A 15,116-nucleotide genomic window follows, 5' to 3' on the forward strand; every position below is an offset into this window, starting at 1 on the left:
GTTTGGACAGCCAAGTTTTTCTTCAAGATCTGCTTGATTTGTTTGCATATTTGCTTGTTGTGTATGTATGTTCTAGTTCTCTTCTCCTCTGTTATTCGATTTCCAGATCTCCTTGGGCACAGTTTATTTAGTCTGACCTGTAGGAGGGTATAGAGGGGGAGGAGCTAGCTACTATTCAAATTTATTAAAGTGCCAGCTCCCGGTTATCCCACATCTATATACTCCACTGTACTGAGATTCCAGTGTCCCCTGTGGTATCGGAGAAAGGGATTTAACGGTAAGTACCAAAATCCTGTTTTTTGTTTAATGTGCTTTTGCTCCAAATGGTGTATTTACTAAAATGAGAGGTTTTTTTTGAAGGGGAGGCGTTGCCCATAACAACCAATCAGATGCTAGCTATCATCTTCTAGAACAGGGATGGGGAACCTCAGGCTCGGGGGCCGTATAAGGCCCTCGGAATCCTTTGGTCTGGCCCTCCTGAGCTTTTTTTCTGCTAGCCTCATCTGGCTAGCAGGGTGTGCAGAATGGCACTCTGCAGCCAGAATCTATACAGCAGTGCCACCTGGAGCGTCCTTAAGGGGGGTATCCACTAGACGATAAAGTTGAACGAATGAACGATAATGATAAAATCGTTCGATAATCGTTCAAACATCGTTTGCAAATCGTGCAGTAATTGTTTCTAACGATGTACGATGCGCGCTCCCGCTGGTCGTTTGATCGTCTCCTCCATCAACTGAAAAAGCAGGTCAATTTCACTTGATTGCTTACAAATCGTTTACACATCATTTACACATCGTTCACGCTGAACGATCAAACAATGAACCACTATCTGCCCACTATAGCTGAAAGCTCTCAATCACAGATTAAAACAACATAGTTTATTGTTAGATCGTTTGCAAATCGTTTGCAAATCTTTTGCAAATTGTTCAGAGTGGAAGATCATATTTCAAGGGAAACTTCAAGGGAAAATCGTTAAGAGGTTGGACAGGGATAAAATCGTCTAGTGGATGCCCCCCATTAGGATGCTTCAGATGGTCACACTGCTGCCCTTACAGCTCCCTGGAACATCCTCTGGATGCTCCGGGCATTTCTGTAATCACCAGTGATTGTGGCCCTGCCCCTTGTTACATCAGAGAGGGGCATGGTCTGTATCAGGCCCATAAATAATGTTATATATATCAAAATGGCCCCCTGCAGAAAAGAGGTTCCCCACCCCTGTTCTAGAAGGTGCTAGATAAATAAGTAGAATCTAATTGGTTGCTATGGGCAACATCTCCACTTTTATTTAGTAAATATACCCCCAAGTCAGAACTGGCCCTATAGACACCTTAAATAGGAATACAGACCAGTAATATAGACCAACCTTTACAAACACCTGGTCTAATACAAGGATGGGATCCTACAAGGTACTAAAAAAAAACTGTCTCTATGGTGAGCTTATTGCAGATGTTAAAATGCATTATGGGAGAGTAGGGCCATTGGTTATACTAAATGGTGGGTGTAGTTTAATGGAGGGTAATGCAATTTGAACATCTAGAATATGTTTATAATTTAAATAACCAACTTTGTAATTATATTGTTGTATAGTTCTCCCTTATCCCAGAACAAGAAAAGTGATGATATATAGTTGTCAAAGTACATTGAATAAGAACCACGGCTGGCTCAGTAATGTGATGAGCTTCACTTCATGTTACATTGGTTAGGTGCCCTGGATAGGTGATGTCGCCAATCTTATGTCCACTTGCAATCTGTCCTTAATGCTTTTGATCCTAATGGTGTTGCTATGGTTACATATGTCATCCGATGCCCTACTAAAACCCTTCTCTGAGCTATCATATACCTGCAGACAGTGGGTGCATCCATTTTGTTGGTGTACCATATTTGTGAGAATGCATTTAGGTTCAGTCCACAAAATGGCCACCTCCGCTGTGTGTCTTCATTTGCTCACCTATTTAGTTTCGTTATTGTAAAGAAGCTTTATTAAATAACCACACCAGAGCAGGTTGTGTACATACTGAACAATTTTATTGGCTGTTTTCTGACGTTCATTTTTTGTTTTCTTTGAACGCCATTGCGGGTGAGTAACATGCCGCAGTGTGCGCCCATTGGCTTTACAAAACACACAAGGGGAATATTGCTGTCCAGACGCCTACCACCCTCACTACTGCCACAGAGCCATGCACGACTGGCCTCTGGCAGGCAGTGTGGTGTAATACTGTAAAATGTGCAAGTGTGTAAAAAGGCAGGAAGTCAACAGAACATTGGCATTAACACTTTCAGGAAGCCGGCAAAATGGAAAGTGTTACCGGAAGTCAAGTGCCTTGCCATTACTTCTCTCCTGCCCCAATAATTCAGCACCTCTTTGTGGACAATACCCTCAGGTCTTCATTTGTTTCAAACGGATATAGAACAAATGGGTAGATATTAAAACCGTGGGCACAAGAGAGAACAAGGATGGAGTTGATGAGTGTAATGTCAAAGACTGAGGCCTTGTTTTTATTTAAGAACCTTTAGTTGAGTTAAGATGGCGGTAAGATGTGTTTCCTCCTGCTGTACCATAAATATGTATTGTGCTGTCTCTCCCATTCACAGGACATATTCTCAGAAAATCAGATTATTTACATACCAACAGAATCATTCATCGCAAACTTGATCATTGTACAGCTAATAGCTTAAATATATATATTTATATTGTATTTATAAATAACAGACTTTCACACCACACACTGTGCGAAAGGCCTGCGGAGCATTGTGCTGCATATACAGATGCAGAGCGCGATGTGGTATGTATACAAGCTGCAGGCCATAACATGCATTTGTATACTATACCTTTTTAAGCATTGCAATATTTTGTATATACAAGCACTGTGCAGAGCCGTGAGGGTTACTGAAGGATAGGTTACGTTTTGCCCATATTTGTAAATGTAGTATAATTTGGTTATACTGATGCTAATGTACCTGGTGAATGTAGTTTCTTTGCAGACTACAATCTCAGGCTATTATTCAAATACAATTCCCATGATCCAATGGCAGTCCCTGTCTGGTTGGGAATCATAGGAGTACTGTATCTTTCAAATCCTATTTATTTATGGATAGCCCACTAAGATTAGTGACAAATATATTACTTCTTATGGTGGCCCTGCTGTAAATCTGCAAGTAAATACTCCCATTAAGCTGCAGCATTAGGCTGAAGTACATTAATATTCATTACAATTCGTACTAGGGTCCCGCAGATTCTGTGCATGTGCAGAATGGATCTGCGATAATGGGCACACAGTCCGGCAGCAGGCTGTCAGCGATTGACAGTCTGCTGGCGTTTCTGTAAGTGGAGTGGGCGTCGTCGGCCTCCATTTTCCAAAACTCAGGCGTGTCGCCACCTTTGGGCGGGATTGCAAATGCTAAAATATGCTAATGACTCCCTTACTACCCAGATCTTAGAGACGCCCACTGAGAGCATCTCACATCTGCCTCTCATGCACAAAACCGGAAACATCGAACGCAGATCTGGTGGCCATCTAAGTAAGTCTAATGGAGGGTACATACAGTCAGACCATCATATAACGATCGTTATCTGATCGTCCTGCATGTGTTGGATGATCGTTATAGAGCATCCAACACATGCATTAAGCTCCTCACGACTATAACGACCAGCGATTAACGATCGTGGGTCCCTATAGTAAACAAGCTAACCTGGTCGATATCGACCAGGTTGGTCTGCATGCACGGTCGATGGTCGTCATCGACCATTCATGCCTGCGCATTGACCATCGTTTGGTTGTATGCAGGAGCCAGAAACTATGATTTAACGATATGATTGTTATCGTTAAAGTCATGCAGTTTATCTGACCGTGTGTATGGGCCAAAAGCTGTCGTAGACTTAGCGAACCTCAGGACACGCAGAGGGCTCTCCTGCTGCGTGCAAAGCCACACTGGCTAATTTATGGACACACACAAAACATTGTATAAACTGTCCGACGCGCCTGCGTTTTCTAACCCTCCCCAATTATCGCCACCAAACGCTGACTACCTGTCACTCACTTTGCGAGTGAATCCTCTGTGAGCGTAATCGCAGTTCAGTTGCTGGGCATGAACAGTGCAGCAAACAATCGCTCAATCTGTGCTAATATCTGCACTGCGTCCATCTCATTCAGACCCTAGTTTGCAAAGAAAATCTACATATTTTTTGTGAGCTTGCTGCATTTGGCAAAGATATGTTTCTGGTAAGCTAACACGTGCATGACATCTATAATGAAATATTTACCATAAAGCATAGTTTCTTAACGCACACCCCCCCCCCCCCCTCTCAACAGGTCATTCTTTCAGGATTTTCTGTCTGTGGAAACAGTATAATTACAGACCCAGCCATATAGACCTGTGCATGATTAAAGAAATCCTGAAAACTTGGAGTGTTTGGGGAGCTGGATGACTGTAGCTTAGAAATAATGCTGTAAAGCCTGTTACCTGAGAAAAGGGTGACAACTCCTTATAATTAGTCTCTGATGCTCACATTATATTTGGGAGGCTCCTGCACGTTTGTCTGTGACATAAGTGAAATGATCGGCTATGAAAGCCCTAAAAAAACTGTCCTTTCTTTTTGTGGCTCATCCTGCAGCTCCTCGGTGATCCCCATAGAATCTTAGAAGATAAAAAGACGAGTTGGACAGGAATTAGAACAGAAGGCCTTCAAAAAGAAAAATAAAATGTTGAAAACCTTTAAATAAATATAAATTAAAAATGAGATCTAAAAAGTCCTAATTGACATGTGGGGTACTTTTTAAAGTAAACATTTTGCTTGTACACAATTGGAAGAAGCTATTCTGTAGGTCATGCCAATATGTCATTCATCAATTCACTACCACCAAGTGACACCACTGAGACGTGAGGCACAAGAATGATGCATAACTGTCACTTGTGTATTGATGTTCTCAGGAATATTGGTTAAGCCTTTATAACAACTACCCCCAAATGAAAGGAGCGCTTTAAGCCACCTGTTACCTTTTGAATGGATTATAAAGAATGGACAACTTTAATTTTGTCAGTAAATGGTCCTCATGCCAAACTATATAGTTTCCGCAAGTACATTGACAAACGTGGGCATATCACCAACTCCTCCATGTACGCCCCCTGTAGAGCTCTGTGTGCTTGTGGATATACATGTAATAAGGACATATGTAAACACTAGTTGCAATGCTTGTGTGCTGCTGGGCATTGCATCTCTCCATCTTCCGTGCACAGCACCGGTCCACAGGCCAGTCTTGCAGTTAGCAGTTAATAATTTAAACACAAAGGATTAACACCCAGACCCTAAACTTACAAACCTTATAAAAATAGCCCCAATATTTCACATTATGCAACAGGACATGCCAACCCCCCTTGTGTACATCCCCAAAAATCATTCCCCAACCCAACAAGATGATGAAGAGCGGAATACTAGGGCACTGCCCTAAATGGTGTCCGGTACAGAACACCGCTCCTCTATTAACCTCTGAATGTAGCGGTGTGTTATATGTGTTTGTGTGTAAACATAATTATCCCCTTAAATACATTCAGCATTAAAAACCCTTAATATAATCTATTGACCCCTTTCCTGCCTGAAGAGCTTCACGCAACCGTAGGCATTACAGTAAAACTCTAGATTTCTTAGGTGGTGCAGCGAAGCAGGATTTCAGGAGTAGGGTTACCATGAAGGTAATAACAGGAAAGCTCTTAGTTTTGTCTCCTGTGAGATCATCACCTGTGTGAACTCCAAACTCTATTTCGATAATATCACTACTTGATGGTAACCCAACTCCTGGATGCCTTATTGCCCATCTCCGGAAGGGAGATGTCCCTGCTGCAGGCTCCAAGCTGGATGGCAGGCGAAGGGTTGAGTCAGGGTCATCTTCTGGCCAGACGGACAAGAAAAGGAGGAGATGAAGGGCGGCTGGTTAGCTTTTTGGGATAATTCCTGGGGGGTAAAGTGAGGGAGAACACACATGCGAGAGAGAAAGAGAAAAATATGGAGAAAAAGCAAAAAAGTTGACGATTGGTGGGAATTGATTGGAGAAGATAATAATAATAAAAAAGAAACATAAAAGGAACAGGCAGGGTAAATAATTGTGATGAAGAAAACAGGTGCAGAGATGAAATGGAAAACAAACATATAGGACAGAAAGGAAAAATCATTAATTGGGGAAGGTGAAACCAAGCAGGCTGCAGCCAGTAATGATTGTGCTCCGAGCTCTCTATATACATATTTATAGCTGTATATACACAAACATTCAGACCTGTCCTGTCTATAAAAATGATGCACTTATAACTAGTACTAATACTGCAGTTACATGGGTGTGCGAGAATATATACACACTTATATATGCATTTACAGAGCAGAATATATATATATTTATGATAAATCCAGATCTCATATCCAGAGCCTATGTACAGTCTGGTATAACGGAGTGGATGGAGGAGAACCCATATCTCAGAGCTGTTTTGTGCAGTTGGATTTAAAATGAAGATGATGGCGTGGAAGTGACTGGGATCATCCCTACAGGAAAGTAACAGCATCCTGATGGTTTCATCCTATAGCCACTGGATACATTGCAGGATGGATTCTTAAAGGCAAATGCCTCCTAATGGTGTACATCAGGGTAAGGCAACCTGTAACTCTTAACATGTGTTGTGGTACAATAAGTCTCCGATTGCCCTGCCCGTGCTGCCACTTATAGTTCTCCAACTTCATGGAATGCCTAGACCTGTAGTTCCATGACAGTCGTAGAGCCACATGTTGCCTTTCTCTGGTGTATATGTTTCCACAGCGTACGGTGGGAAATGATTGCACAATGTCCCTGTGTGCACTACAGGCATATGTAATGTGTACACATTTTGATATTCTAAGTTCTCCAGGTCCTTAGTGGTTTATGCTGGGAGACACACTTATAAATGATGTCCTCAGAGAGTGCCTTACAGGACTAAATTCCTATAGCATCACTCTGTGACACTGCCCCCCTGTGTTCACTGAGAAAATGGCAGGGTATACTCCCTGTTGTATCACTGGACTTTAGTGACATCCTGAGGTCACAGTAGGAATTTCCTCTGTTATGTGCCCTGTTTGCTGGGGGAAGCAGGGACGGGGGTCTCCTGAGTGATGACAGGGCTGGTTTTCCTGGCTCTCTCCTTCCCGCTGGCTCCCAAGGCCCCCTGATCCTTATTATCAGTCGGACGCTGCTTGCTGTGGGGCCCAGGGGCAGGAGAAGCGTGACCATTCTTCTCGTCTGAAAAAAGTTGTTTAAGTACGTCAAAGAAGTTACTGATTGGGCGGCCTAGAGATAGAGAGAAAAACAGGGAAGGGAGAAAGGGGGGGAGGGTAAGAGACAGGCAGAGAGAAAGGTAGAGAAAGACAGAATGGGAAAGAGTCAAGGAGAAAACGCGTAAAGTATACTCATTGCCTACACACAGTGGAAGCAGCCACATTGTGCTCTGGGCACGTATTCACAAAAGTACAGCCTCTCAATTCACTATAGCAGCAACGTCGCTGGCACCTGGTGAATTGGCGGCTGCATCCTTTGTGAAATGTCTGTTCCCTAGAGAATTATTGGGTTTCATCCTCATGATTGCGGATTTGGGTAGAGTGGCTGCCTGCACTATGTGTAGAAGACAGATGCACGATACAGGAAGGGACACATAGAGACAAAGGGTGAAAGGCAAAATTAAAATGAGATGGTGTGAGCGAGAATAGTATGTGTGCGACAGTCAGATGGGGAAGAAATAAAACGACCCTGCCAGTCTACACTACTGTAGGGTTCCGATTCAGCCGGAAACGACATATCCTGCAACATCGTCTCAGGGTGTACCCAGCTTTAGAAGCTTAAACAAACTATACTTCCGTCCATTGGGAATCAGCTGTTGAGTGCGACCTTGCTCAACAGATTTTTCCTAATAAAGGTGACACGAGAGTGGAATGACTGTACGATTACAACATTGTAATCATTCAATCGTTCACCATCCTGTGCAGTGGATAATGTGCCCACACTGAACGATATGCCGTGCAGTGCAGGCACCCTCCCTCACCCCCAACATGCACAACCTGTCGATATCTACAGGTCGGCCGGCATGTTCAGGCGATAACAGATGCCGACAACGACCAGCGGGAACGCACATCGTTGGTTGTTGCCGGCATTTTACTCCACGATTAATGAACGATAACGATGTAATCGCTCATTTTTATCGTCTAGTAGATACGCGCCTTAAGTTTCATTTTTAGATCATTTCCATATTGCTCTGCTTAGAAGGACCAGTGTCTTATACAATAACTACTGTCTTGCTTATCTACAGATGTCCTTATAACACCCAATTCCTTCACTTAGCTTTGCAAATGCTTCAATTTTGTAAATGTGCTTTTTGGCAGAAATCTGGGCACTTCTGCACAAATGCCGGGACATTGCAGAGCAAAGCTGATTTTGCACTTGGCCAATGAAAATGGCCCAAGTCCCAATTTTAACCTTTGCCAGGTGAATGCTAAATTCTTATTTTCTGTAATCACTGGTGGGTAGAGATGAGTGAAGCACAGAAAGGTATTGCAGACTTCAATACAATCTGAGTATTTGCTTCAAGGAAATTCTGAATTTAGCCCAAATTCCACAACAGAATGGTGCAAAATTCTGCAGCCAAATGCGAAATGAGGTCACTATTTCAGTTTTGAAAACTTTCCTTGTCTCTACTAATAGGATTGTTGTATCCCATCCCATCACCCATAGACTTGTCCTGCAGGAACCCTACTTCTGCAACACTGTCATTGTAATAATAAGGTAGTAGGCACAAACAAAAATGACAATCTGACTAGAAGAGAAAGATTGGACCGATAGAGGACAGCAGTAGGAAAGAGACAACAGATTAGTGAGCGGAGGGGAAAAGAAGGAAAAGTGACAGGAGAGTGAGAGAAGGACAGGTAGGTGCACAAGGAGCATATGCAAAGACAGCCATAGACAGATATGAGACAATAATATGACACTTGTAGATGAAGACATTAATAGAATGCTGAGCATGTACTATTTTACAAGCACTCCTTCAGTTCTGTGGCCAATGGAAACTGCAAAACTCTGCAGACTAAGGGGCCTATGTATCAAAGTTTGATGAGAGATAAAATTGTGAGAGAAAAAGTATTAACCAATCAGCTCCTAACTGTCATTTTTCAAACACAGCCTATAAAATGTAAGTTAGAAGCTGACTGGTTGGTGATTTATATCTCACAATTTTACCTCTCATCAAGCTTTGATACATAGGCCCCTTAGAGCCACTGAGCTGAACGAGAGGCGGGAACACGAAGTGAGTATGGGAGTGGGAAAAGGGTATGTAGGTTAGGAGGCAGGGGGAGCGTGTTGGCAAAGGGGAAAAGCAGCGAATGGGATGAGGAAAGCGAAGCAGGAGCTGATTATATACTGTGTGTCTTGTTCAAGCCTGCAGGGGATTCTAGGTAGGATATATAACGTGACTCCTGTGGGCCAATAAGCAAAACACTTTTCTTCACCATTTGTTTTTCACAAAATAGTCATTAGCAAAAACAACAAAACATGATTGTCAAATAATGTCGTACAGTTTTGTTGTGGACATATGTACTATAAAACGGGAAGAAATAGTGTTTAGTCATACAGTACTTTGTGTACTATCCTCTATTGGTTTAGCAATGACTGGGAATTGGCTTATTGCATAAAATCGAACTTAACTCATATCTACGTGAGTGTTGGGTGTAGGGAGTTAATTTACCATTTAAAAAAAATATATAGACGGAATTGCTCTGTGATTTTATATCAGAGACGGCATAAAAGCCATTTATAGATTGGGGTTGAATCAGCGATGTAAAAGTAGTGTTCTCACAGGAGTGTGTCACACAGTCAGTCATGTTAAGTGGACATATTATGCATTGTGGTTGTAATTACAGTGAGATCTGAGGTCTAAAATGAAGACTAAGGGGCCTATGTATCAAAGCTTGCTGAGAGATAAAATTGTGAGAGAAAAAGTATTAACCAATCAGCTCCGAACTGTCATTTTTCAAACACAGCCTATAAAATGTAAGTTAGAAGCTGATTGTTTGGTGATTTATATCTCAATTTTATCTCTCATCAAGCTTTAATACAATGGCCCCTAATTTCCATTCTATCCTGAATGTGCAATAGAACTCCCTTGTGCTTGTTATCTACACAGACCGGGCCACTTAGCGTAAGGAGTAAGTCTAATTAGAAGGCGCCATTTTGAAACTTGACAATACCATGGTGTGTAGCAGGTGATGGATAACTTAAAATGTGTGGACAGATTTACAGTTGTGACCGCAATGCATCATAGCCAAGCCTGCATCACAGCATTAAAATAAGTCTGCCCCGTATTTGTGTTCTAGATGCAAAAAGCAGACAGTATTATGATTTCATGCAAAATATACTGCATTTACACCACACATGGTTTGCCTAGGGAAAAGGTACACCCTTTAGCTGGATTTACTCACTGTAAGCAGCTTTTTTGTAGGAAGTGTTTGCCTGTAGCCATTCAAGTCACTAGAGACCAGTGATATAATTGGGCATTAATGAAGGCAGCCATTTTGTTGACCCAACCAATATTCTTTAGATTTGAATGTAGCCCAACAATTCATAAAGGACCAGTGAGATCTCTGAGACGGGTTCCAGTCAATAGATAGACGTTAAAAAAGTTTGAAAATGTCTAGATAGACAACAGATGTTAGACAGGCAATAGGTCGATAGAGACAAAAGGTCAACACATAAAAGGTCGACATGGATTAAGGTCGACACGTTTGTTTTGTTAGGGTAGGCACTTACCAAAGAGTTAGGATTAGGCACTAGAAGAGACAGTTAGGGTTAGGCACTTACCCCGACGGTTAGGGTTAGGTACCAGGAGGGAGGGTTAGGGTTAAGATGAAGATTAGGGTTAGAAAAAAAATAAAAAACACGTGACGACCATTTCTGTGTTGACTATTTTTGGTTGACATTTTTACCCTGTCGACATTCATCCATGTTGACCTTTTCTGTGTCGAACCTTTTGTCCCTGTCGAACTATTGCCTAGCTAACATCTGTTGTCTATCTTTTATATCAAACCCCTCTGAGGCACTAGGTGCACTGGGCTGCTGTGTTCACATAATGGCTGCCCTCACTGAGTATTAAGAATATCTATTGTTAGGTTAAGAGATAATGGCAGTAATTTGATATCAAATTTTTCAGTCTTTTTTTTTTTTAGTACATTAAATTGAAAATACATGTTGTTCCATTGGAATGACTTTGGCCCTCATTCAGAGCCGTACGCTCTGAGCAGAGCGCACGCTCTGAATGAGGGCCGGCCTCCATTTTCATGGAGCGTCCTCCTGGACGCTCGTATAGCTGTGGGTCACCACCCACAGGCTATACGAGCGTGCATTGTGATGGTCGCGATGGTCGAGACCATCGCGACCATCGAATTTGCGAGCCGGAGCCTGCGGTTGAGGTTTTCAACCGCAAGCTCCGGAGTGATTTTGGCTCTATCAGAGCCAAAATCACTCCCACTGACATCACTAGTGATGTCAGTGGGCCGGCTTCTGACGGGAGGCGTTCCCGTGGGAACGCCCCCGTCAGGGAGGCACGCCCCCGGCACGCCCACCAAAGGGGGCGTGCTGTCAATCAACATTGACAGCACGCCCCCTTTGATCGGACACAACGAGCGAAGGACTTTCCTTCGCTCGTCGCGTCTGGCGCATGCGCACGACGGAGCTCCCTCCGTCGTGCGCATGCTCAGTGCATAACATCGACCCACTTGCGAGCGGACAGCCGCTCGCGAGTGGGTCTGAATCAGGCCCACTGTTCTTAAACGTGTTCTACGTATATACACATTTAATTCTGTCCATGCCCTGTGAGTGCAATTGCCACCAACTTGCATTGAACTCTGCATATAGTGAAAGTGTACAGAGGGTCTGATTCAGCAAGCAACGCAAAGGAGAGAACGCACGCACGTGGCCGATGTTTTTGTATTGCACATGCGCAAACTAGCCAGTGCGATCGGGTTTAGCATACACAAACTACACCAGCGTGTGTACGTAGACCCCTCCCAATATTGATTAACATGAAGTGTCGTTTGTGGGTGGTGACGGGGGGGTGGTCGGGCGAATGCAGGCGTGCCTGTGCATTGGGACGCGGTTTTAGGGGCCTCCATAATTATGCAGTGATGAGACTCCGTGCACACAGGAAGTTGCCGAGATCCTGCGCGAGGTCTGGTCAACCACTATTATGCAAATGTGGTCGATGGTTCTCGATGTTACCCATGTTTATGTTATCGTGCGTACTGACCAGGCTTTTAGTAAAGGGAGATTGGGGGGCTTAATATAGGGCTGGGTCTCTGCATCTTGTGCTGCTGTCTCCATGCGTATGCATTGAATAGCATATTCTCGCAACGGACAGATGCGTGCGTTCTCTCCTTTTCGTTCCTTGCTGAATCAGGCCTAGAATCCAGTGTGTGCAAATTATATACACAAAGTATTGATGCTATGTATAGGTTTCAGGATTGTGCTGCGAGATGGATCAAAACAGATGTACTCGTGTGCAGTGTGGCTGAGTTAAAATAATAATAATAATAATAATAATAATAAAAGAGAAATATCGCTGCTATCTGTTACATGATCTAGCTCACTGATTGTTATGTTAAGTTCAGAGAGATGAGAAGTGAGCGCCAGGAGCCAGAAGCAGGGTAATAATAGACAAGGGGAAGATTCATCATGGAAAGACATGGATAACTGATAAAGAGGGAAAACCAGAAGATAAATGGAAAGAATCAGAAGGGAACACGACAATTGATGGGTGATATAAATAAATCATGACATGATATGGAAGGAATAAAGAGAGAAGCATTAGATAGGTAATAAAGAGGAGAGCAGGCTTAGAGGGATAGCCGCAGGTGTTAGATATAGTAGATACTGAAGGTCCCCATACTAAGCACCTCTTAGGACAAACGTAGTGATTACTTCTCCTTTTACCTGCTCAAGTCCCAAAAATCATGGCAGCCAAACTAAGCAAAAGTAGGTTGCAGAGGGACAAGCTCAGACCTTAATATGTATATACTGTATAAGGAAGAGTTGGTGTCTGCAGTGGGGGCAGGGATTAGGGGGGCTATGCCACCTTGGACTACAATGAGACAGTCTCACGTTATTATTTTGGGGGTTTATTATAGAATGTTATGAACATTTAACTACAGTATCTTGGGTAAAAGTCATTATTAATGGAAATGTCCACATGAAGTAAAACACTTAATGCTAACTCTACCTCCCCCAGAATAGTATTATCCTTATGTTGATGAGCCCCCACACACCAGGGTGGATTAAGAGATGAGTTGAACTGTGTGCAAGTTTTTAAAATGTGCCCACTCCCCGGAATCGGTATGTAATACCGCCGGCCGCATGGCCGGCAGTTCGAATCCCGGCAGCGTCAGGCCGACAAAGGAACAAATCCCGGCAGCGGCAGCCCGACAGCGCTGGAAATCCCGATCGTCCCCAGGTAAGTACTAACTATCCTAACCTACCCCCCTAACCCTCCCTTAGGGGTGTCTAAACTTAATCCCCCCTCTAAGTGCCTAAACCTAACCCCCCCTTTCCCGCTGCCTAAACCTAAGTCCGCTGGGGATGTGCCTAACCCTAACCTCCACCCGGGGGTGCCTAACCCTAAGTCCCACCTGGGAGCCCTAAACCTAAACCCCCCCCTGTGGCTGTCCGCTCGCGGCGCACGGCGTCGGTGAATTGACACGCCGGTCATTTCGCCCTCGCCAGGATATGACAGTCGGGAAGCCGGCTGTTGGTATAATGTCAACCGGCTTCCCGATTGCATCCCCACTCCTCCCCCCCCCCCCCCACCCAGAAGTCTGGCACCGGCAACTGCAAAGAAGGTGAGAAAATCCTTTATGCATTTGCCTGTACCATATTTCTGATGTGGTCACTGGGAATATGATGCCTATAATATCAGATCCTGCTCTGGGTACTGTCTGATTTTTTTATAAGCCAACAATGTGTTCGTGTGTGTGTGTGTGTAGGGGGATCACTATAATACTCCATTACATCAGACCCCCATTGTTCTGCTCTTCACAGGTTTACCTCAGGTGAACATCTCTTTGTTTTGAGACACAGCCAAAGATCACATAGATATACTAAACTCTTCCTTCATAAGGGTATCATTATAAGCTTCCTGATAGGGACACTCATGAGATCCAGTTTATTTAGAATTTGATTTAATTAGTGGATACTGCTCTTTACTTCCAAATTGACACAGCCCCTTTAGTGAAAGTCTAGTTACCAAGTTGAAGGTCTGTATGTATGTATGTAAGTCCTCCTCAATATGTACAGTATGTGGCATGGGCCAACTCCACTGTGTTTACATGGATGAATGTATGTGGTGTATTGTGTCTGCGTTGTGGTCAGGGAAAGGGTGGGAATCTGAGGGAGGGGATTGTTATGAGCCAGGGAATCTGCGTGGGTAGCGAGGAGGGAGGAGCATAGCAACAGCAGCAGAGATATGAGCACATAGCCGAAGGGTCCTTACCACATTTTGAGAGCTTCCCACTGAGATACTCCATACAGTTATTGGGGTCTGAACAACACAAGGGGAAAAACAGGGTAGGGGGAAATGAACCAAACATTCCCACACAAAACAGCCATCCCCCAAATTTCCACACACCAGTTCATTACTCCAAATATGCTCTGATAGCATTATGTGCACTGTAGAGTGTGAGGCAATTGTATTAGATCAGGGTAAGTTTAGATGTCAAGTAGTAATTAGAACTGTCACCCACGCATTGCGGAGGAAGCCATTTTGGTTTTGGAACTAATATTCATAAGAATGCAGGCCAGCAATACATTAATGCCTTGGTGATATCTCTAGTGACTACTGAATGTATGGGCTACAATCTCAGACATTTTAACCGCGTCCTGAAAATGGATTCCGCAGCTATGAGTAGGTGAAAGGTCCACATTATGGCCTTGTCTCCTTTGGCGTTAATTCCATTTAATTTGCTAATTTCTAACTCGTGTCCAATTATACCATACCACTTGTGGTTTTACTACTGTTTGGCAATGCATCTTTTCCACTCAATGCATTTCTGGCTAGCTAAACGCATTATAGAAGCA

General features: G+C 43.5%; 1 protein-coding gene across 4 annotated transcripts in view; it reads right to left on the minus strand.

The window, feature by feature from the left end:
* Window positions 1-2,016: 2,016 nt before the first annotated feature.
* LOC148479670 (serine/threonine-protein kinase BRSK2) overlaps window positions 2,017-15,116 on the minus strand; it is a 179,293-nt gene continuing 166,193 nt past the window's right edge. For 2 of the 4 annotated variants that reach the window (XM_088454563.1, XM_088454560.1), the window contains exons 19-20: window positions 14,533-14,580; window positions 2,017-7,301 (exon numbers count right to left, since the gene is read on the minus strand). In XM_088454563.1, the coding sequence (XP_088310689.1) occupies window positions 7,078-7,301; window positions 14,533-14,580 (272 nt within the window). In that variant the 3' untranslated portion in view covers window positions 2,017-7,077. The remainder of the gene's footprint in view (window positions 7,302-14,532; window positions 14,581-15,116) is intronic. The other 2 variants (XM_088454561.1, XM_088454562.1) reach the window with 2 other exon arrangements.

Source organism: Taudactylus pleione, unplaced genomic scaffold (genome assembly GCF_031769625.1).
Source record: "Taudactylus pleione unplaced genomic scaffold, aTauple2 ptg000619l, whole genome shotgun sequence".
In the NCBI taxonomy this organism is placed as follows: Eukaryota; Metazoa; Chordata; class Amphibia; order Anura; family Myobatrachidae; genus Taudactylus; species Taudactylus pleione.